The sequence below is a fragment of the Onychostruthus taczanowskii genome, unplaced genomic scaffold (genome assembly GCF_017590055.1).
Source record: "Onychostruthus taczanowskii isolate IOZ18803 unplaced genomic scaffold, ASM1759005v1 scaffold63, whole genome shotgun sequence".
Classification (NCBI taxonomy): Eukaryota; Metazoa; Chordata; class Aves; order Passeriformes; family Passeridae; genus Onychostruthus; species Onychostruthus taczanowskii.
In genome coordinates, this window is record NW_024504012.1 from 4,179,591 (window position 1) to 4,202,108 (window position 22,518).

At 61.1% G+C, this 22,518-nt stretch overlaps 4 protein-coding genes across 5 annotated transcripts in view; 1 reads left to right on the forward strand and 3 right to left on the reverse strand.

Annotated features, from left to right (window-relative positions):
- Window positions 1-393, reverse strand: part of LOC121344306 (myomegalin-like) — a 28,646-nt gene extending 28,253 nt beyond the window's left edge. For both annotated transcript variants that reach the window (XM_041420143.1, XM_041420142.1), the window contains exon 1: window positions 133-393. In XM_041420143.1, coding sequence (XP_041276077.1) covers window positions 133-273 — 141 coding nt within the window. In that variant the 5' untranslated portion in view covers window positions 274-393. The remainder of the gene's footprint in view (window positions 1-132) is intronic.
- An 11,159-nt stretch (window positions 394-11,552) lies between these two features.
- PHGDH (phosphoglycerate dehydrogenase) lies at window positions 11,553-15,105 on the forward strand. Its single transcript, XM_041420075.1, has 12 exons — window positions 11,553-11,757; window positions 11,993-12,144; window positions 12,327-12,392; window positions 12,468-12,522; window positions 12,598-12,696; window positions 12,798-12,930; window positions 13,008-13,156; window positions 13,353-13,505; window positions 13,627-13,759; window positions 13,966-14,093; window positions 14,289-14,517; window positions 14,803-15,105. The coding sequence occupies exons 1-12, from the start codon at window positions 11,620-11,622 to the stop codon at window positions 14,958-14,960; spliced, it is 1,593 nt and encodes a 530-aa protein (XP_041276009.1). The 5' UTR covers window positions 11,553-11,619; the 3' UTR covers window positions 14,961-15,105.
- Window positions 15,106-15,599: 494 nt separating this feature from the next.
- Window positions 15,600-18,968, reverse strand: HMGCS2 (3-hydroxy-3-methylglutaryl-CoA synthase 2). Its single transcript, XM_041420082.1, has 9 exons — window positions 18,829-18,968; window positions 18,145-18,584; window positions 17,760-17,885; window positions 17,324-17,488; window positions 17,085-17,253; window positions 16,830-17,000; window positions 16,204-16,310; window positions 15,989-16,114; window positions 15,600-15,908 (listed from the first exon to the last, which is right to left on the reverse strand). The coding sequence occupies exons 1-9, from the start codon at window positions 18,939-18,941 to the stop codon at window positions 15,802-15,804; spliced, it is 1,524 nt and encodes a 507-aa protein (XP_041276016.1). The 5' UTR covers window positions 18,942-18,968; the 3' UTR covers window positions 15,600-15,801.
- Window positions 18,969-20,010: 1,042 nt separating this feature from the next.
- REG4 (regenerating family member 4) lies at window positions 20,011-20,922 on the reverse strand. Its single transcript, XM_041420206.1, has 5 exons — window positions 20,859-20,922; window positions 20,639-20,736; window positions 20,421-20,558; window positions 20,236-20,341; window positions 20,011-20,084 (listed from the first exon to the last, which is right to left on the reverse strand). Exons 1-5 carry the CDS (start codon window positions 20,920-20,922, stop codon window positions 20,011-20,013), a joined length of 480 nt encoding a protein of 159 aa, XP_041276140.1.
- Between the last annotated feature and the right edge of the window lie 1,596 nt (window positions 20,923-22,518).

A 22,518-nucleotide genomic window follows, 5' to 3' on the forward strand; every position in this document is an offset into this window, starting at 1 on the left:
TCCCAAGAGCAGCTCCCCCAGCCCCAGTGCCCGCAGCCCTCCCTGTCATCCCCCCCGGCTACACTCCCCCCATCCCATTCCCTCCCAGAAAAGAGAGGAAACCCGCTCACCCCGTCCCCTACAGGCACTCCCCCGCCGGTAGACATCGTCCCGGCTGTCCTCGCCCTTCTGCTGGACGCGTTCCTCCAGAAAGTAGATGCGGAGCTTGAGGCTGAAATTCTCCTTTTTGAGGTCATTGAGGTGCTGCGAGAGCGTGCGGTACCCGTTAGCCATGGCCGGCGCTCCATGAGGCGGGCATCCCGGCACCCCTCACATGGCGCCGCCGGGACACAGCCTAGGCTCCCTGCCCGCCCGCAGCTCCCGTCGCTGGCCCCGCTGCTCTCCCTTTCCTCTTTTTTTTTTTTTTTTTTTTTTCCGCCTCCCAGAGCTATTTGAGGAATCGCTGGAGCGGGGACAGCGGGTTGGTGAAACCCGAGCCCCGGAGGCCCCCACGCGCCGCAGCCGTGAGGGCGGTGAGGGGAGCGTGGCGCCCGGCCGGGCTCGGCCCCCTCTGCCACCGCCACCTGCCCCGCCGCCCCTCCTGCGCTCCACACCCGCTGGTGTGACCAGGACACGAATCCTGCAAGCACCCGGCAGTGCCCGGAGGGCCCTGGCGGTGCCATGCGGGGTCCCAGCGCACCGCGGTCTCACCTGCTCAAAGTCCCGCAGGGTCTGTGTGTGGGCGAGGGAACCCATCTCCAGATCCCGGAGGAGACACGTCTGCGCCAAGGGGTCGGGCTGGGGCTGAGCAGCCGGGGGGCCGCTGGACCCCCTCGGCTCGGCTGGCACAGGGTCCTCATCACCTTCACCCCACAGCCCTTCTTGGGAAGCTGGCAGGGAGCAAGGGCGAGCAGCAGTCAGACGAGCAAAGTGGCTGCTCCACACCTCGTGTGCCTCCGAGGAGAGCAGAGACAAGGGGACGCCTCGGGGCCCAGAGAGCCCCTCGCCATCCCCGGGCGATGCGGAGCACGGGAACGGGGCATGCAGGGTACCGGGGGCTCTCGGGGTGCCTTACCCGCCATGCGTCTGGCGCCGGGGACCACGCCTGGCACAGTGTCACTGCTGCAGGGGTCCCTGCAGAGAGCAGCACACGGCCGTGTCACGCTCAGCACCGGGGGTCCAGGCCGGGCCCCCCCTGTGCCACCCCGCGCTGTGCCGCAGGGACCGGGGAGGGTGACGGGGGTGCCACCGGTGTCTGCGCACACGTGGGGACACACGTGCGTGTCCCCACAGCCGCTGGGCAGAGGCTCTGAGTGCAAAGACACGAGGCCCTGGGGGCTGTGCAGATGGCGTGTCCCCTCAGCAGCACTTGAGCTCCATTAGCAGCCCTGTCAGGGCCACCTGAGCCCCCGGAGCAGAGCTCACAGCCCCCAGGGGAGGATCTGGGGCCACGAGGCACGGCTGGCCCTGGCTGCTCTCGCAGGGACCCTGTGCCTCCGTGCTGTCATGGCTCACCAGCTCGTAATCGGGTTTATTTTCGGCGCAGAAGTGTGAGTCATTTCATGATTTAAAAGAAAGAGAAACCCGACAAATAAAAAAATCCACCTGGATTGTTGAGGGTTTTTCTCCTTTTAAAGAAATGAGAATGTTTATTTTCTAATCTCAGCCTGACAGCTTTTTTGTGGGGTCCCAGAGAGGTGGGCACTTGTCCCAGCATCAGTGTGGGCACAGTGCCCTGCCCACATGCACAAGGCTGAGCCCCAAGAGCCAAGGAGGGCCAGCACGTTCCTGTGACACAAGGCATGGTAGGGGCCCCGGGACCATGTCCCCAGAGCCTTGCACACCACACCAGCATCTTGCAGCAAGGGACAGCACTGCCAGCCTGGCAGGGAGCAGGAGAGATAGACACAGGGTGCCACAGACCCTGCAGCAACAACCTGTCATGGGGGGAAACTGAGGCACGATGACTTTAAACACACCAGCAATGGTCAGGCATGGCTGTGTGCCCTGCCAGATACCACAACCAGTGTGAAACCCAGAGACAAAGGACCCAGAGGTGTTGTACCTGCAGGCACAGCAACCAGAGGTGCAGTGCCCAGGGGCATCTTACCCAGAAGCGTGGAACCCCAGAGGCACCCAAATTTCAATAACCAGAAGTGTGACGCCTGAGGAGATCAAGAGGCACACTATCCAGGGAGGTGTGACCTCCGGAGGCACGACACCCCCGGAGGAGCAGTGCCCCAGGTGTGACACCCAGAGGCAAAACATCCAACACTCAAGATGCACAAGGATGCACAACACTTAAGGAAGTATAGTACTCAGGGGCATGATATCCCTGGAGGCAATATACCCAAAAAGGCACGTTAACCAGTGACATAATATGCCAGGCTTGACACCCAGAAGGGCAATACCCAGAGGCACAACAGGCAAGGAGGGATCACAGCCAAGTACTTGATGCACAAGGAGGCACAATGCCCAGAGGCAGAATACCCATCGAGGCAGCACATCACCCCAAATCCTGGGGATGCTGCGGGGTGATGACCAAGGAGCCAGGCAAGGGCTAAGGCTTACCATCTACAGCATGCACTGTTAACTTTGCAGAGGGAGATGTGCACAGTTGACAGAAAGAAAAGATGAGCTGGTCAGAGGAGGAGGTCCTGTGAGAGAGGATCATCCTTCCCTGGCTCTGAAAAACTGCACAGAGCGGAACAAAGTCCTGTGACTGGAACTTTGAAGGACACCATGGCAAAAAAAGTAACTTTTTCCTGATTAAGGATTATTTAAATCATGAAACACACAACACTGCACAGGAAAATAAGCTTAATGAAAGACATGCTGCCACATAAATTACTCTGTTACTCAACTCTCCACCTAGTTCATGCCACATGTAGCATAGGAGGAGGGGGATAAGATTGGGCTATACATAAGGAGGATAAGAATTTCACCTGGTTAGGAGGAAGATCCAAAAATACCTTGGATACAGTCAATGGGCTACACCTCTCTCCCTTGTCCCAAGCCAGAGACACCTTGCTAAGTTTCTGCATATTATTGTTGTTATTACTTGGCTTAACACCTGTGTGCACCATCCTGAGAGGGAATAGAATGGGCCCAAAAATGTTAGAAAAACAACAATAAAGTAATTGTTGGTGCAGTATTGCGGGCTTGCTGATCTTGTGTGCAAAAGGAAATCAGAGCACCCTCTCTCCTAAAAAATGGCAGGCGTAGAATATACTGCTTTGAAATCAGAAAAGGAGCAACTTAAAATGTACTTGGCCACAGCTGAAAATAGGGAAAAGCAACTGCAAAAACATTTAGAGGAAGAGAAGGAGAAAAAATTTTTTTGGAAAAAAAGGTAGAGATGATGCTTGTGTGAGCTCCTGATTCCCCCTGACATCATACAGATTAGAAAACTAATCATATTCCCTGAGGAACAGGATGGAGACATATGGGGTGACCCGAATGACAGAAAACCAGGGGAAGATGATTCTTTGTCTCCTTCAAATCCCCCTGAGTATGTAGGCAGATGCATTATAGAAACAGAAGAGACAACTGAACCTTGGTGAATCGTGGGGAATCATAGCTGAAAAACAATCCCATTCAATCTGATTCCGTTTGAAAAGTGCTGTGGCCATAAGCCAGGCTGGACCAAAATTCAGCAGGAGGAATCCTACCAGTGCACACATAATAACAGCCCACACATTCTGATTCCAGGTGGGCCTCCTCAACTATTAATGACATTTCTAATAGATAAGGGAACACAAATTCCAGTATTAACAGAGCAGGACGCTGAAAAACTGGACAGAGTTGAAATCACTGGAGTGAACAGTGCGAGTGCTACGTGCCAAACCAGCAAGGCTAATTTATGGCTCCCAGGCGATAAGCACATGTCCTCCCCTCACTTTGGAGCAAAAGATCACAATGAAAACATTTTGGGTTTCAATGTTCTGAGCAGCCAAACCTGGCAGCTGATGCAGAGCAATGTTTGGCCCTCCCATTCAACCCTGACCCTAAAAGAAATCCAGATCCCACAGTGCATTCACGCCACAGGGCGCTCACCCTCCCTCATTCAAAAGCTGCCAACTTACCACAATAAAATTCTCTGCTGCAGCATGAAATTGAACTCCTGAAGTTACACCTGGTTTGGAAATTTACAAATCAGCTCCAGAGCCCACTCCCCATGTAATTCACTGACTGGTAATTCACCAAACTTTCACCACATGCAATTCACTAGTTTGGCGGAGATGGCAATTACCTGTTGATTACTGGCACATAGACAGGGTGGGACCAGATTTGGAGAAAAGAGAGATGCCAATGCCAATGCTAAGCCTTTAACCACTGCTGTGCCAAATATCAAGGAACTGGTAAGCCACCTTCAGGGAGTGCCCCATTCATGGATGGCAACCCTGGATGCAAAATATATGTTTTTGGTGATTCCATTCCAAGAACACAACAAGGCTTAATTCACTTCACCTGGAAGGGAGTGCAGCATGTTTTTAATAGGCTGTTCCAGGGATATAAACACTCTCCCAATATTGCTCATAAAACCCTGGCAAAATCTTAGCCACAGCTGTGACCCACCAAACATTACAATATATCAGTAGATCTATAATATCATCATCATTGAATCATCCCAGAATGGCCTGGTTTGGATGGAATCTTAAAGATCATCTCCTTCCAACACCCCTGCCATGGCAAGGGACATCTTCCCACCAGCCAACATTGCTCAGGGTCCCATTGAGCCTGACCTTGAACACTTCTGGCAATGGGACCTCGACAGCTTCTCTGGGCAGCCCGGGCCAGGTCTCATCACCCTCACAGTAAAGAACTTGTTTCTACTATCCAATTCAAACCTACCTGCTGTCAGTTTGAAGCCATTCCCCTTGTCCTGCCACTACATGCTCTTGTAAAATGTCTCCCTCCATCTTTCTTCATCAAGAAAGATGTAGGGAAACTTCAGGTATTGGAAGGCCACAATTCCATGCCCCTGAAGCCTTCTCTCTTCCAGGCTGAAGAAGCAAATTATCTCATGGAGAATTCTCTCAAATTCCCTCATAGAGGTGCTCCATCCCTCTAATCAGTTTGGTTGGAGAATGCCCTTTAGTGGTTTTGCCCACAAGGAAAAATGTGAGCCTTGAGCAGTCCTACATCCCAGCATCAGGGGGCCCAAGCAGGTGGTTAAGTTCCTGTGAGTCTTTTGGATTAAAGAAGCCACTTCTGTACTCCTGCAAACCCCAGAAAAAAAAAAAAAAAACAGAATATGGACAGAATCTACCTAACATAAAGGAGTGACAGCAAGTTCTGGGAAATTTAGAATTATTATTAAGACAGCTGAGGTTGTTCTATCAGCTTGATCCCATATACTTGTGGTATCATATACCATAAATATATACCATGTATATTTATGGGGAATGGGGGTTCAGTGTACAAGGTTCCCTTTTTAATCCGTGTCAAAAGGGGCTGGAAGAGCCAGAGAGAGCACTAGGCATTAGCTGCCACTCTTTCAATGACACTGGAACAGGATATTCCTATCTAGAGAAGGGCTTGCTGTCCCTGGTGGGGCAGTGACACAAGCAGAACAGATAAGGAAAGAACAAAGGGAAGGACAGAGTGAGAATATTCGGGGGAATACCCAATGACTGATACCAGGCCGTCCTGTGCTGGTTACAATGCTTCAGACTGGGACCCTGACAGTGGTCTTAACAACCCAAAAATAACCTTATGCCTGGGAAACAAAATGTCACTGCTCAGGGCCACCCTGAGGCGGGGCCATCCCAGGGCAGGCTGCCTGCAGGATCTGGGGCAAATGAGCCAAACACCCTCTTTCCCAAAGTGCAGCTGCCCTGCCAGCCCCCCAACACGGCCGGAGTGGCAGCCCCATGCCTGGGCACGGCAATGCTGGGCCAGCAGAAGCCCAGGGCTCTGCCACAGCCATGGCAGGCCAGGCTGACTGGAGCTCCCCCCTCCCTGCCCCTGTACCCAACACTGGGAATTTGTTTGCTGCGAAGGGGAGGCCGCTGCAGTGCTGCTGGGGCTGCAGGAGGACAAGAGCCCTTTCATGCCAGCCTGGAGCACGGAGCAGAGCTGCCGGCACAGCACAGAATGAGGGGGGCTCAGCCCTGGGGCCCCCCACTCACTGGGCACCACTGCCCCCCCACCCCCGTGCTCCTCCAAGCCCTGGCAGGAGGGGCACCACGAGGCCCTGACTCAGAACACTCACTGACTCACAGCATCTCCACGGCATCACACCAGGGCCACTGCAGCCACTCCTCAGCACTGGCACCCCGGGGTGCCATCAGGAGACAGAAAAACGCAGGGCTGGCAGCCAGGGCCAGGGTACATGGGCTGTGTGAGAGTGGCTGCTGCCCATGGGGAAAGCATCCTGGGGTAAAGCATCCCCAAAGCACCGGGCACTAGAACTCAGCAACAGCAACTCACCTCCTCCTGCTGCTGGACCACCTCCTGCAGGGAGACAGATGGACAGAGGGATGGATGGAGGGATGGACGGAGGGATGGACGGCAGGCCCCAGCCCCGTGCTCAGCAGCAGCCACTGTGTGCCAGCGGCCCCAGGCTGGCAAGAGGGGCTGTGGCAAGGGCCAGGCAAGGCCAAGGAGACTGTGGCAGCTCAGATGCCGAGCGTGACACATCCAGCTCCCCGCTGACTCGGTGGCACAAATGTCTCAGCAGGGGCGGGGTGCCACCACGGAGGAGGTGGAGCGGGCACAGCCGTCCCCAAACCCGGTGGCTGCCTGAGTGTGCGAGCACAGCACGGAGCGCACGGCACGGCCAGCAGGACAACAAGGTGTCCATTGAGCGCGGCCGGCCGGGGGGAGCCGCGGCTGGCGCTCCCCGCGCCCCGGGCTGGGCGGCTCCCGGCGCGGCACCGCAGGCGTGGCAGCCGGCGCAGCTCCCGGGGCCCTGGAGAGCTACCGGCACAAACGGCCAGGCCAGCGGCTCGGAGCGGAATCGGGGATGGGCACAACCGGGGAAGAGCAGGGACGATGAAAACGGGGCTGGAGAGATGAGGCAAACCAAGCTCCCCGCACCAACACCAGCACCCTGAACCCTTTCCTTCAGGGCTGTGCTTGGCCAGCACCTCCCAGCAAACCTCACGTGCTCAGCGCACCGAGGAGAGCTTAGTGATGGTGCAGGCACCAGCCCAGGATCCTACAGCACCCTACAGTTCCTGCCCTCTCATCTGGCACACACACATTGCCACAGGTCTCCATGGTACAGGGCAGCGAACATCAGTGTGCCCCGGTGCTGGACAAGGGACTCCTGGTCCCTTTCGTGCACACCAGCGGCTCCCGAGTTCTCTTGGGCTTGCCTGGCGCAGGGCCCAGACAGCCCCCAGCCCGGGGTCCCAAAGCCCCGCCATCCGCCCCAACAGGGACCCCAGCAGCAGGAAGGGACACCCACGGCCCAAGGGAATGGGGTTTGGGACAGGGGCCGTCCGGCCCTGCACGCCCCGAGGGAGCACACTGATCCTCCCCGCATCCCGGCGGCACCGATGCCGGGGGGTTCCTGGGCCTCAACCTGTCGCGGCATCGCCACAGCCCAGCGTGGGCACACGCAGCCCCCGCGTGCCCGGGACATCCCGACCGCATCACCCCGGACACGCGCACCCGCGGGTGTCATCCGCGGCACGGACACGCTCCTCACCTCCGCCTCGGGGCTCGCATCCTGCCCCGCCGGGCTCCGCCGCACCGGGCCGGCTGGCACCGGGCCACGCACCGGCGGCACCGGGCCGGCCACCGGGGGCACCGGGCCGGGCCGCCGGGTCCCCGCAGGCGCTGCCGAGCCGGCCCAGCGTGCGCCGGGGAGGCGGCTCTGCGGCACCGGCCGGCTCCGCCCGCTTCTGCTTCCCCTCCTCCTCGTTCTCCCTGCCTCCATCCTTCATCTTTCCCTGCCTCCCAGCATCCTTCCCTCCCTCCCTCCCTCCCTCCTTCTGACCCCGCATCCTTCCTTCCCTCCCTCCATCCCTCCCTCTGACACCCCCATCTTTCCTTCCCCTCTCCCTGCCTCTGCCCTCTCTCTGATCCCTCTGTCCATCTACCCTTAATCTCTCCAGCCGCCCCCCACCCAGGCACCATCCTGTCCTGGCTGACACATCCACCCCCCCGCCCCAATTCCCCACTGGACTGAGCCCAGTCTCTCTGGACTGAGCCCCAACCCTTCCTCACATTTCAGTCCCCCAGGAACAATCCATGATCCCTTCCTCTCCCCTCTCAATCCTTCTTCCAACTTCATGGTCTCCCCAAAAGACACCCAATTAGCCAGGATCCCTCATGGCACCCTCAGACATCCATCCTGACACCCCAATTACCTGCCCAATTGTCCTTGGGTGCCTCCATCCAAACGTGATGTCACAAATTCCCTTTGCCACCCCACAGCCCCATCAGTCTCCGGGTACTGTTCCAGTCCCTCAACACCCTCACTTGCTTTGTAATTGTCCATGACTTCTCAGTCCTCCACTGGGACATTCCTACACCCCTTGATCCCCATAGATCCCCTTGAACACCCACCATCCCAACAAAACACCCCCAAACTTCCCCACCCCTTTCCTCTTCTTTGCCACTCCCATCCCAGCTCCAATAACCCCAGTCCCCTTTGACACCCCCAACTCCTTTACCTGCTGGACACCCCCATACCAGCACTGCCCCTGACTGCTCCCCCAGCCCCTGGGGAGCAGGGACCCTCTCTCTGCAGGGACCCTCTCTCTAATTCCCTGCTGCTTGGCCCCATTCTCCTCTGTCCTGCACCGCCACAGCCCTTCAACTGTCCCCATGGCCCTGCCACCAAGCAGAGTCTGTCCTTGTGTGGAATGATGACCAAGGAGCCAGGTGAGGGCTCAGGGCTCCTCTCCATACCCTCTGTGTTACCAGTGTGGATGGAAAACCACAGAGCTGGCGGCAAGAAAGAAGGAGGAGGTCCTGTGGTGATGAGGTGATTCTACTTTGGCTCTGACAAATGGATCAAAGTCATACGACCAGAAATTTGGAGGACATGGTGGCCAAAAAAAGTAACTTTTGTCTGATGACGGCCATTTAAACATTAACACACACCCCCTGCATATGCTAACAAGCTTAATGGTACATGGTACCACGTCTATAGCTCCATACTCTCCACTTAGGTTGTGCTCTACATAACATAGGAGTAGGGGGAGAAGTTTGGGCTGGATATAAGAAGGGTAGGAATTCTACCTGATTAGGAGGAAGACCCAAAAATACCTGGGAGACAGAATGGGCTACTCTCCTCTCCTTCCTCCCTAGTGGGGACACCTTCGTGGTAAGTTTCTGCATACAGTTGTTATTATCACCACACAACATTACTGTTAAAACTCTATTGCAGCTGGTGCATTTATCACCAGCAATTCTGTATCTCTATTTCTACTGCACTATTCATGAATCTGTGATTAGGAAGGTTTTTATGGAATGTGACCAAACCTATGGTGTTGAATTAATAAGCTGCACTATTTGTGAAGCTGCACTCATGGAATTTCCTACTGAACACGACCAGACCACCAGACCTATGGTGCCAAATTGGTTATACTCAGAAATTCAGCTCAGCTGTCCCCAGGCCTCTGATCTGTGAAGAGCAGCTGGAACACAGGTGCATTTATTTTCTGCCAAATTTCTTACTCTAAACGCAACACCTGGTACAGGTGGGGTCAGCAGAGGGGTGCTGTGCCCCCCTAACCTCCCACTTTATCCCCATTGTGACTCATCAGCCACCACAGCCCCAATCCCCTGGCACCCATCCCGCTGGCCCTGCCCCTTTGGGTCCCCTCCAGCCGGCTCTCTTCGAGGTCTGGGAGTGGGGGGACATGCCTGCTGGCACAGCCACGCCGCCAGCACCGCCAGTGTCCCAGCAGGCCCGCGGCGAGGCCCGCGGTGCCGTGGGGCTGTGCCTCTGGCCACGATCCCCAGGAGAGGGCACCAGCCGGCCGGGAAAAGCCGCAAATGCGCTGGCGCAGGCAGCGACGGCTTGGCCACGCGTGTCCTCCGCACAAACATGCTGCGGGCCGGGGAGAGGAGCCACCGAGAACCTGGGCAAGCCCGGGTGATGCCGGCACGGGAAGCAGGACGCCGGGATGGCAGGTCCTGGTGTGTCCTCCGGGCACCCGGAGCAAGGTCCTGATGGCTAAAACAGAGGCCGGCGCCCGGCTGTGCCAAGGGCTGCGGGGCCGTGTCCCAGCCGCAGCAGCTCCCGCAGCAGGTGCCCCCAGCCCACGCCACGCAGGAGGCCGTGGCGAGGCTGCCCTGTCGCGGTGCCCGGGTCACATTCCCTGCCGAGGGGCCGTTTCGGGATCGCTGCAGATTTCACCAGCCGCTGCCCTTGACCGCATCTCTCACCCCGTGCCGGCCGCCCTGGACTTTCCCCGCTCTGGCGTCACGGTTGTTCCCTGGCCGTGGCTGCAGGGCAGCTCCGGCTGTGGGTGGTGCCAGGCTGCGCGCAGCTCCAGGCTGTACATAGCTATCGTCTCTCCCACCTCGGCGGCGCTGCCTGTGGCGAGGACAGTCATCCTACTCTGGCCACCTCCTGTCTGCTAGGACAGGTCCGTCACTTGGGCTCTGCTCGGTTTAACAGCCTCCCGCCCGGGTCTCACACAGGGCAGTTTGGTCCAGACCTGCTGCCCGGGGCACGCAGAGCCTGGGGACGGGCCCACTCCTATTAGGACCTGGCTTGGTAGCACTGAGTGGGTTCTGCCCACCCCCCATCCGTGGAAAGTAGTGGAAGGCAGGGCCAGTCCCTGCTCCCCATGGGCAGGATCTGGGGTGTGTCTGGTCCAGGTGCCCGGTGAAGGTCTGGCCGCATCCCTTGCCATCCACATGCCCGGTCTCCGGCCCCCTCACCGTCGTGTCTCTGGGCCAGCACTTCCCACGGCGAGGTCACTGACGCAGCCACCTGGCTCTTGCTGCATGGAGGGCGTTTGCTGGGTGGCTCCCGTGCATCCCACGGCATTGGGAGCCAGGGGCCAGGGCTGGCCCGTGTCCCCGGCACCTTATCAGGGGCATTGCTCAACCGCAGGCACGAAGTCGGGGGTGGGCAGGGGCCGCGTCACTGCCTCACTTCTGAGGTCTGGGGAACCCCCACTCCTGGGCGACCTGGGGAAGGCATGTCTGGGCTCGCCATGGGCTGGGCTGCTCCCTGCCAGCGGCACCCCCAGCTTTGTGGGGAGCCACCCGGGCCATCGTGGCCGCCACTGCCGTCCCCTTCCTGCCTTACAGAGCTGTGATATGCGGGAGGGAGAAACTGAGGCACGGACGGGGTGCGCAGGGTCGGGACACGCTGGCCCCGGTTTTCGTGGCTCACCGACCCACGGGGTCCTGGCAGGGCACCTTTTTGCTTTTCTCTGGGGCTGCTGGGGGGCCCGGCCCAGACCCGGCCCCGCACCCCCCGCCTCCTCCCTCCCTCCCCCCGGGGGCGGGGGGGATGAGGGGGGGACCGGGCGGGCTGGGGCGGGGAGGGGAAGGAGGTGGGATTATGGAGACGGGACCCAATGAGCCCGAAAAACGTGCACCGCTCGCAGCCCTTTTAGCGCGGCGGAGGGGCAGCAGCAGCCTCTCGGCGGCGTGCGGAGAGAGCCGGCACCCCCGTCCCGTCCAGTCCCTCCCCGCCCCGCCGGGCCCGCTCCCGCCATGGCACTGGGCAAGTTGCAGAAAGTGCTGATCAGCGAAAGCCTGGACCCCTGCTGCCGGGAGATCCTGCAGGCCGGCGGGCTCCGGGTGCAGGAGAAGCCCGGGCTGAGCAAGGAGGAGCTGCTGCGGGAGATCCGGGTGAGGCAGAGCTGCACCACGCGTGGGTGGGTGGGTGGGTGGGCACGGTTGCAGGCCGGCGGTCCCGGGTGTCAGCGGACCCCTTCGACCGGTCCCCGCCTCCCGTCTGATGCAAGAGCCCGGCCGGTTTCGCACGGCAGATCCCGGACCCCGGCAGCGGCTGTCTCCGTCCCGTCACCTACCCGGGCCACCGGCCCCGACCCTGGTCCCATTCGCCCTGTCTGTCACCCCTTAGGACTGCGATGGGCTCATCGTCCGCTCGGCCACCAAAGTCACGGCCGAGGTGCTGGAGGCGGCAGAGAGGCTGCAGGTGGTGGGCAGAGCTGGCACCGGCGTGGACAATGTGGACGTGGAGGCAGCCACCAGGAAGGGCGTCCTGGTCATGAAGTAAGAGCAGGAATGTGAGGACATCCGTGCCCATGAACCTGGGGAGGCCGGGGAGATTTCAATAGGGTGCCCTCCCCATCCATGGCACCCTTGGCACCACCCCGTGTGCCTCCGTCCTCACAGGGCATAGATCCCTGTCAGCCCGGGGGACACACACCAGTGACACCACTCTCCATCCCCAGCACTCCCACTGGGAACAGCCTCAGTGCCGCCGAGCTCACCTGTGGGATGATCCTGTGCCTGGCCAGGTGAGCACAAGGCAGGGTGAGGACAGGTGTGCCCTACGGCCCCCTACCCCACGCTGACCGCAGCCTCCTTTTTAGGCAGATCCCGCAGGCAGCTGCCTCCATGAAGGAGGGCAAGTGGGACCGTAAGAAGGTAGGAGGCAGTGGAGCAGCCTCTGGGTGGGGTGTCCATGTGGGTGTGCTTGCTGAATGTCCCTGTACTCCCCAGTACATGGGCATGGAGCTGAACGGGAAGACGCTGGCCGTGCTGGGGCTGGGACGCATCGGCAGGGAGGTGGCCACTCGCATGCAGGCTTTTGGCATGAAGGTGAGGAGATGGGCAGGGAGGAATGATGGGTGCATCGACCTTCCTGACCTGGCCAGAGCTACCGTGCCAGGCTGTAAGAGTGAGCACCTGCTCTGCCTCAGACCATCGGCTACGATCCCATCATCACCCCCGATGTCTCAGCCACCTTTGGTGTGGAGCAGCTGCCGCTGGAGCAGATCTGGCCCCGCTGCGACTTCATCACGGTGCACACGCCGCTGCTGCCCTCCACCACGGGTATGGAGCGGGCACGGTCAGGGAGGTTTGGAGAGAGCTGGGGCAGCCCCCTTCTGCTCACAGCCCTCCTTCCACAGGGCTCCTGAATGACAGCACCTTTGCCAAGTGCCGCCGTGGCGTGCAGGTGGTGAACTGTGCCCGCGGTGGCATCGTGGACGAGGGCGCGCTACTGCGGGCGCTGCAGTCGGGGCAGTGTGGTGGGGCCGCCCTCGATGTCTTCACACAGGTGAATGGGGCTGTGGGGACCCCCCGAGCTTGGCTTTCTCTCAGCACCACTTTAATTTTGCCCAAACCGGCCTAGCAAACCCTGTGGGTCTGGGACCAGGAGCAGCCCTCAGCTTGTCTCCTTGCAAAGGAGGTAAATGCCCCCTGCTCCGAGCTCCCAGGTAGGTGCTCCAGGCACGATGGAACTGTGTCTGCAGGAACCCCCAAAGGACCGTGACCTGGTGAACCACCCCAATGTCATCTCCTGCCCACACCTGGGTGCCAGCACACGGGAGGCACAGAGCCGCTGTGGCAAGGAAATCGCCATGCAGATCGTGGACATGGCCACGGGGAAGGGGCTGACCGGCGTAGTGAGTCTACAGCACCTGACCTCCGTGCCTCAGTTACCCCAGCTGTAACCCATGGGTGCATTGGGAGCGTTGCTCCATGGGGGATCCCTGGCAGGCTCTCACTGCTCACTCTGTCCTGCAGGTTAACGGGCAGGCTCTCAGCAAGGCTTTTTCACCCCAGACCAAGCCCTGGATCACCCTGGCCAGGGCCCTGGGCACGGTGCTGTGCACGGCGGGCAAGCAAGTGCAGGGCAGTGTGCAGGTCTGCACCCTAGGTGAGCCTGGCTGTGGGGACCCCAATGGGCAGGCAGGAGAACAGATAGACAGGAAGGTGATTAACAGTGGGATTGGAGCCCTAGTGTGCAGGGATGGATGGGTGGATGGATTGGGTGGGTGGAAGGACCAGCCCCAGGCTGACCACTCCACTGCGGGCCTGACCTCCCTGATGCTGGCTCATGCACACCTCCTCCCTGCACCCCAGGGACACCCCTGAAGGAGGCTGGGAGCTACCTGACACCTGCTGTGGCTGCGGGCATGCTGGCTGGAGGGACACACAAGGAGGTGACCCTGGTGAATGCCACGCTGCTGGCCCAAGAGGCTGGGCTGAAGGTGCGTGGACACCCGGGCTCTGCAGCCCAGCCTGGAGTGCCTTCCCCACCAAGCAGTATGAGCCTGGGGACACCCTGCTGGGCTGCTAATGCAGCATTGAAGCTGGGTGTTCCCTGGGGCGCTTCTGAGGACATCCCTTCCCCACCCCAGCCTCACACAGGACCTGGGCACTGAGTAGCTGTGTCTGTCTGGCAGGTCACAACCACCCACAGTGATGTGGCCCCCGAGCCCGACAGCAGCACTGGTCTGGTGCAGGTGTCCCTGCAGGGCACCCCCCACCAGGTGACGGGGACAGTGCAGGGCAGCACCCCGGTCCTGCGGCAGATCAATGGGGCCACCTTCAAGCTGCCAGCCCCGCTGTCCGGCCCTCTCCTCATCTACAGAGCCAAAGCCTCTGACACCAGTGCTCTGGCCACACTGACTGGTGAGTCCCTGTGCCAGCCTTGAGCTGCAGGGACAGCCTGGGGAACCCCCGCATGGAGAGATGGATGGATGGATGGATGGATGGATGGATGGATGGATGGATGGATGGATGGATGGGAGGTTTGGGCAGGGGGTTGTGTGATGTTTAGCAAAGGACTTGGGCTGGAGGAAGAAATGGCATCATGGGCCTCTGAGCAGGGGATTGAGGCGAGCAGAGGCTCAGCTCCCTGCTGGGTCCTGGGGCAGTGGGCAGCCTGTGGTCCCTAATTCCTGTGCTCCTCTCCAGGGCTGCTGAGCAAGGCAGGGGCCCAGCTCCTGTCCTACCACAGCTCCAGCACGGTGGCAGGGGAGCAGTGGAGCGTTGTGGGGCTCTCAGCCCCCCTGCCCAGCCTCGGTGAGCTAAAGCCACGTGTCACGGAAATCTTCCAGCTCCACCTGCCGTAGACCCCGACTGCCGACAAGGACTCTCCCCACGGCCACAGCATCTGGGCCCTCCCCCAGCTGGGGAAGCATTGCACATGGCCATCCCTGAGCCCCACACTGGGGTTGAGGTGGCCCCATGTTCAATAAAGGGTCTAGAAGGAGAGAGCATGTGGTGCTTTGTGCAGTCCTTTGTCCTCAACCCCAAACCCCCTCCCTCCTGCCCCTGCTGCTCCTCGGCCCTGCTGCTGTTTGCTGAAGGGTGCAAAGGTTCCTGTGGCTGCCGAGGTCCTGTCTGGCCACAGTCCCATGATGGGACATGGCCCAAAGAGCAGCACTGCAAGGGGCACGAGCCCCTCTGTGAGCCACTTTGTCGCCTGTGCCCTCCTGCCCACAGGTTTTACCATGAGGATGTTTCAGTTTAATGACATCATGGGGAAAATGCCATCTTGCCCCCATAAACTGATGAGTGGGAGGCTGGGGCTTACTTGGGTCCCCCAGACTGTCAGGGCAAACTCCCATGTCTAGCAGGGCAGGTGGCCATGGAATAAATCCCATAAGCAGATGTGATCCAGACTGGTGGTTGTTAACTGGGAGTGACCAGGGGTGGGAGGAGACCATTCAAGACCAGGAGCCAGAGCCGGGCTGCTGCCCCCTCCCATCCGCACCTTTATTCCCCTGCACTGCCCAGGTGTTTGCAGAAGACGCTTCCATCTCCAGCAGCTCTGGGGCCCGAGCCACTGCTGGCCATTCCCCACCCATACAAAGGGAACTTTCCCACACAGGCCAGCCCCGGATGCAGGGAATGAACAGGGGGAAAGAGAGCATCCCCCTCCCCAGGGCTCACCACTCTGGTGATCCCACTCTAGATGGGCTTCCTGGCATATTCGCGGCGGTACTTGGAATCCACCCGGGTCAGGTACCAGGTTCCGGGGAAGAGATCCGCCTGGGAGCCATGGGGAGCGTGGTCGGCTGTGGGGAGAGGGCAGTGATGTTCAGGGGTGCTGTGGGGTCCCAACAGGGCAGGCTCACATCCTCCCAGCCCCACTCACCCAAGTGATGGGTTTCCTCCCGTCGCTTCATGATCTCGGCGAAGTCCTGTGGGGCCACGCGCTTGCGGGAGTCCAGGCGAGCGGGCAGGTCAGCCAGGCTGGAGACCAGCTTGTCCAGGGGTGAGCCTGCCAAGGGGCACCCCACGTGTGAGATGGCAGCGCTGACAGCCCCACGCCGCCCTCCCTTCCCAGTCCCTCTCTGCCCTGGGGCCCACCTGGGGCTGCATCCTGCGAGACACGGAAGGAGAACATGCTGGCCGCCAGTCCCGAGCCGTAGGAGAAGGCACCGATCCGGGAGCCGGCCAGGTCCCGTGCTGAGCACCTGAAGCAAGAGGTGAGGGGGTTACAGGACATTTGGGATGGGGGGGAGATGGGGATACAGGGCTGTGGGGGCAGTGTAGGGGGCTGCGTCTGTTGTAGGCAGGCAGATCCTTGGGGCCACATTTCTGAGGGAGCATAGCCCTGGAGTGCGGTGGTGCCAGGGAGCCCCAGAACAAGGCTTTTGTTCCCCTCAGAGCCTGTCTGTTCCCATGACTCCTTTCCCAGGGGGTCACTCATTCTACTGGGCATGACAACAAGGGTTTTCATCCTCCTGGTGATGACAGAAGGGCTTTATGCACTGGCCCAGCTCCAACAGGCTGGGATGAAAAGTCTGGCAGGGAGATGGCCTGGAGCAAGAGGCATCCACACTGGGGGTTGTGTGCAATGAAAGGATCAGGTCCTGTTGAGGCAGGGGGAGATGAGGGCTGGGAGACGAGTTCTATCCCTCTATCCAGCTGGGGAGTGCCCTCCCCAAAATGACCTCCTCCCTCTCCCCAAGTCAGCATTAGGGGGGACTCACTGGGACAGGAGGGAGGCCAGGCAGCCATACATGGATGGTGTGTACATGTTCCCATTGCGGGAAGAGAGGAGGAGGGAGGGCTTGGTCTTCTGGTTGAAGATGTCCTGGCTGGCAGCCTGGAACGCCTTCTCCACCTCCTTGCTGGTGTAGGTGTCCTCCAGCTTCACACCGCTGCCCAAAGAGAGACCAGCTGAAACTCCAGACCAGCGCGTTCCTGGCTGGGCTGAGGGATGGGGACACACCACAGGGACCCACCGGAAGGACTGCAGCCCCTTGTAGAGGCCAGAGGCTGTGTCGGGGTTGGGGGAGGCCAAGAAGTCGTTCAGCAGCAGCCGCCCCACCGACTTCTGCACCAGCTTGCAGAAGGGCGAGTGGAAGATGATGTACTTGAAGTCATCGAGGGTGAAGGGCCTCTGGATGCCAGCTGGGAGGCAACACAGGGCCATCAGTACCCAGGGGGCTGCACTGGGCACCTCAGGGGCGCTGTCACTCACCCTGCTGCCACTGGCTCTGCGCCTTCCGTCGGTACACGGCGTAGCAGCGGTCCAGCGCCCGCAGGTAGCACTGGATGGAGAGCTGCCCGTCCACCACCGGGTACTCAGAGGACAGATTTGGCTTGTAGAAGTCGTAGGCGTGCTCCATGTGGGTTCCACGCAGGCCTGGGGGCATGGGGAGAGCCAGCTGTCAGAGAGCACCGGGAGGTCCCAGCCCGGTGGCAAACACCCAGGGGTGCTGCCTGCCATTGCACCCCTGAAATCCAGCAGCCTCCCTGAGTCACTCCATAGTGCCCACAGGGATGTGGCTAGCCAGCATCATGGAGTACCCAGCAGGGTCTGGCTGAGCAGCTCTGCCCAGGGCTGGGACATGGATGCATAGCCCCCAGGGACAGCACCCATCAGCTTGCCACCCCCAGGGCCTCACGGCACCGACCTCTCTCCAGCACCAGCGGGGCGTTGGGTCCCACCAGCATGGCAATGGCACCGGCACCTCCCGTGGGCCGCGCGTTCCCCGTGGCGTAGACAGCGATGTCTCCACACACCACCACGGCGTAGCGACCTGAGCGAGGACAGAGGGACTGGCAGGGCCATCAGTGGGTGGAAGCCTCCATCCACTGATGTGGATGTTCCCATCTCCATGCTGCCAGGGGTCACACCAAGATGGGCAAGAAACAGGGATGACAGAGAGCCTGGAGGCGCAGTGGCTCCCTTTGCAGTTGGAGCATCTTTGGGTTTCAGGCCACCTCTTGCCTCCTTCCTCTGTCTCATGGCACCCACCCAGTGTCCAGCCCCACGGCATGGTCCCTGCCTGTACTCACCATCCCAGGCACTGGACTCCACCCAGGCGGCTGCATTGAAGAGTGAGGCTGTGCCCCCATAGCAGGCGTTGGTGGTGTCGATGCCCTCCACATCAGTGTTGCCAGAGTCATGGAAAAGTTGCATGAGGACGGTCTTGACGGCCTTGGATTTGTCGATGACGGTCTCAGTGCCCACCTCCAGGCGGCCGATGGCGTCCCAGGAGAGGCGCCCGCGCTCCACCAGCCGCTGCACCACGGTCAGGCACAGGGAGTTGATGTCCTCGTGGGCGGCGCAGAAGCCCATCTGCTTCTGGCCCAGGCCCCGCGTGTATTTGCCAGCCTCCACGCCATCAAACCGCTCCAGCTCCTCCTGATCCACGTACTGGGCAGGGAAGTACACCTCCAGGGCCAGGATGCCCACGTCCTTGGGCCAGGCGCCTGTCCCAGCAGCACTGGAGAGGCTGTGGGATAGAGCAAGCGGCAACAATCCTATGGCAGCCTTGGGCACAGAGGGTGGCCCTGCAGAGACGCCACCAGCGAGCAGCCAAGCTGGGAGCACGCCAGATCCCTGGTAGCTCCTTGTGCCTGCAGTGCTGCAGGGAGGAGGGAGAGGCTCCCCTTCTCCAGCAAGGTTTAAGAGCTCAGCCAGCTCCCCAGCCCTACCCTGGTTATGTCTCCAGCCCCCCGATCCATGTGGGTGCTCACCATGCCCTCTGCCAAGCCGCGGGGTGCTGGGTGCCCCGGGGTGCCGGCTCCGGCCCTGGCAGTGCCCACCTCGCCCCCCAGCAGCGCGCAGCGCGCCCCACCAAGCGCAGCATCTTCGCCCCGGCCGCTGCGCGGACGGAGGGACGGCCGGCCGGACAGGTGGACAGCGGAATGTGCCTTGCGTAGTGCTTTTATAAACTGCGTGGGCAGCTCGGCACAGCCCTCCCGGCCTTTATCAGCCTGCCGGACCCTGGTGCTCAAAGGTCACCGAGCGCCAGCCAACACAGCAGGGGCAACGCAGCTTCGAAGGGGGGAGCTTGCGAGGTGTCCTCGTGTTGCGTGCCCCAAAACCTGGGGACACGGAGCCGGAGCCGGGGCTGAGCTGGGACGGGCTGTCCCGCAGCGCCGGCTGCCCGGGGGCAGTGGCAGCTCCGGTGCCAGGCTCGCCGGCACGGCTGTGGTCGCTGCGCGGGCAGCCCCCGCGGGCCCGGGCAGGGAGCAGAGGGCGGCCGGGCTTGGGTGCCGGCACCATCCGTGCTGCCCGGGGCGCAGTCCACGCCTGACACGTGCCGCAGCTCTGGGGGGGTAAAAACCCCATGAGCGGGGTGGGGGTAGAGCCATCTTCAAAGCAGCAGAGCAAACAGCCACGTGATGCCTGTGGCAAGATAACAGTGGCACAAAAGGGACCTTTGGTCCCGGTGCTGCTGTCAACATGACCATGGGGCCGAGTTGCAGGCCTGCACCTGGGGGACCACCTGCCCCCATGCCTGTACACCCACGACAGCTCCCGTCCCCATCCACATCTGTGTCCCAGGTCTCCGTGTCTGTGCTCTGGTGACACTCCTGTCCCCCGACCTGTTCCCCGGGGGCGCCTGTGGTGTTTGGCACCGAGGGCTGGTATGAGCAAGCCCGAGTGCTCAGCCAGGAGAGCGCCGGTCCCCGCAGCTCCTGGGGACTCATCCCCAAACAGCTCTGCCCCACCGGCAGCGCAGAAGCCTCTGGAAGCCGGGAAGCTCGGGGAGCCGAGGCAGAGCCCGTCTCTCTCTCTCACGGACCAGCATCAAGCTCACACATCACTTGCATGCTTTTTTTTTTATAAGATAAATGTATTTATAGGAGTTGTGGGGAGAGACACGGAGGTGGCACGGGAGGAACGTCGCCGGCGCGGGGCCAGGGCTGCGCTCAGTTCAGGGGGTAGAACTTGCAGATGTAGTGATGCTTCTGGGAGCAGTCGGCACCGGACCACACAGAGAAGCCTGCGGGAGAGACAGGGAGGGGGCTGGCGGGGGCCACGGCGAGGACGGGCCCACCGCAGCCCTGCAAGGGGAGGGGACCTGCAGGGGGACCGAGGCGGGGCAGTGCCGGCCGAGCCCGGGCGCTGAGGTGGGTGCGGGGCCGGGCACTCACCGCTGTGATGGGTCAGCACGGCGCAGCTCTCCCCGCCAGCACCGTTCCCAGACATATCACTGGTGGCACTGTAGTCCTTCCCATTCGTCCACTTCCAGGCCTGGCTCTGTACAGGGCGAGGGGATTTCAGAGGCATGGCCCTGCTGTCCCCTAGCCCCCCATCACCCCTGCCGCCCACACCTCACCTCTTTATTCTTTTGGAGTCCAATCCAGACGGGCTGCACACGCTGGTGGTAGGAGATGGTTCTCCGCAGGGTGACTTCCTCGAGGGGGTCCTCCACCCAGGCCAGGTGGGCGCCTTTCTTGACGTCCTGGCACCGACTCTGCAGGGAGAGGTGTCAGTGCCAGGGCGCCTCAGGGAGACGGGGCGTCCCTGTTCCCCTGTGTACCCCACTGGGCTTACCTCAGCCTCGTCCCAGGTCCGGGGCTCAGAGAAGTATTTGAAGCAGCTGAGCTTGTAGTAGGACCAGCCGTCGGGGCAGTAGCTTATGTACCTGCCCTCTGTTTGGGGAGAGTGGGATGAGGACGGGGATGAGGACAGCCGGCATCACTGCCTGGAGAGGAGAGGGGCTCCCTCCTGGCCCAGCTGCAAAAGCAGCTGCCCCCCGAGCCGTGGCACTCACCGACTGGCCGCAGCAGCCCCACGCAGCCCAGCAGCAGGAGGGCGAGTCTGGCCGCAGCCGCCATCCTCCTTGCTCCCTGTAAAGGCTCGGGAGGGTCACACAAGGTCCCTCGGGGACAGAGGAGGTCCCTACTACCTGTGCCCAGAGAGTGCAAACCTGCCCCGCTGGGGGCCGAGCCTGGCCCCTTTGAGCCGCCTGGAGGAGATAGGCTGTGGCTCCCTCTCTGCCCCCCGCACAGGTCACTGTCCCATCCATGCCTGCACACCGTGCCCCAGGCACGGCTTGGAGTACCCAGCCCACACTGGCAGCAGATTGTCCTGGCCCCACCAGCCCCAGGCTCGGCAGGAGGCATCCGGGAGAGCCAAGCTGCTGTCTGGGGACAAGGGGACGGCGCTGTCGCGGACACGGGTGGGGGCACCCCAACCAGGCAATGGCACAGCTGGGGCTGCAGGCACTGCGTGCACGGCGGCGTTCTCACACCCCGAGCTCGCAGCGCTGCCCAGGCTGGGAAGGCAAATTGGCCGCATCAGCGCAGTTCCCCTTTATCTGGGCTAATCCCTGGGCACCGGGGCCGATTTGCAGATTCAGCTCGTCTTCCCCTCAAAGAAGCAGCGACAAAAGTCAACGCAGGGCTGAAAAATGCAGCATCACAGCCTGCCCCATCCAGCGAGGGCAGAGCTCGGCTCCCGCGGGAGCAGCCAGGGAGAGGGACCAGCTCCTGCTTGCCCGTGAGCCAGCTCTGAGCATCCCGAGGCCCCAGCTGCCTTGTGAGGGTCCTCTTCCTCACCTGTTGTCCGGAGATGATGAGGAATAGCGGCTTGTCGTGGGTCACCGGGACAGGAGAGGAGAGGAGCTGCCCTTTATAGCCTGGTGCTCACCATTATCTGTTTGCCCTACTCAGGTGATTCTCACCATAAAAATCTTACGCTGACCCCCCTCCATCCCCCCCCCACTTCGTTGGAAAATTGCCCAGATCTCCAGTCTGTTTGCATTTAACATATCTTCAGAAACAGACAGGAAGAACCCGTCCTAGTTGGTCAATAAACCCCTGCAATCATGATTAATTGCTCCCGCGATACAGATATAATCTTCCAGCCCAGAGCAGCCTGGCACCTGGCAGGGATGCCCGCTGGACCAGGCGGGGGCTGGCGGGAGTGAGCCTCGGGGGTGATCCCCGATCCCGGCCAGGGCATCCCTGCCACCAGCGGCCGGGCCGTGGGTCCGACCCCCTGGCACTGTCCCTGTCCCCAGCCAAGGGATGGCACCCGGCCGGGCCCCGCGCCCTGCCCCGCTCTGCCATGCGTCACCCACACACCGCCCTTGTTTGAACTGCCGGGGGATGTTTGCGAGCAGGATGGGAGGCCGGGATGTGGGAACAGCCTGCAGCCGGGGGCTGGCGATGCCATCAGGTAGCGGGGAGGATGCCCAGCCCTCGGGCCCGGCCGTGACGCAAGCCTTCGTCACTCCGTGTCCCTCCGGGAGGAAGGGGCAGCTCCCGCAGCAGCAGCCCCTCACTGCCCCTGTCCCAGGCGGCTCCCTGCAGCCCCAGCCCGAGGAGGTTGCTGCCGGCATGGAGCCACAGGGATGAGCTCCCGGCCCCAGCAGCTGGAACCCTTCGGCAAGGTCTGGCACAGCCTTCTCTGCCACGGTCCTTGCTCCC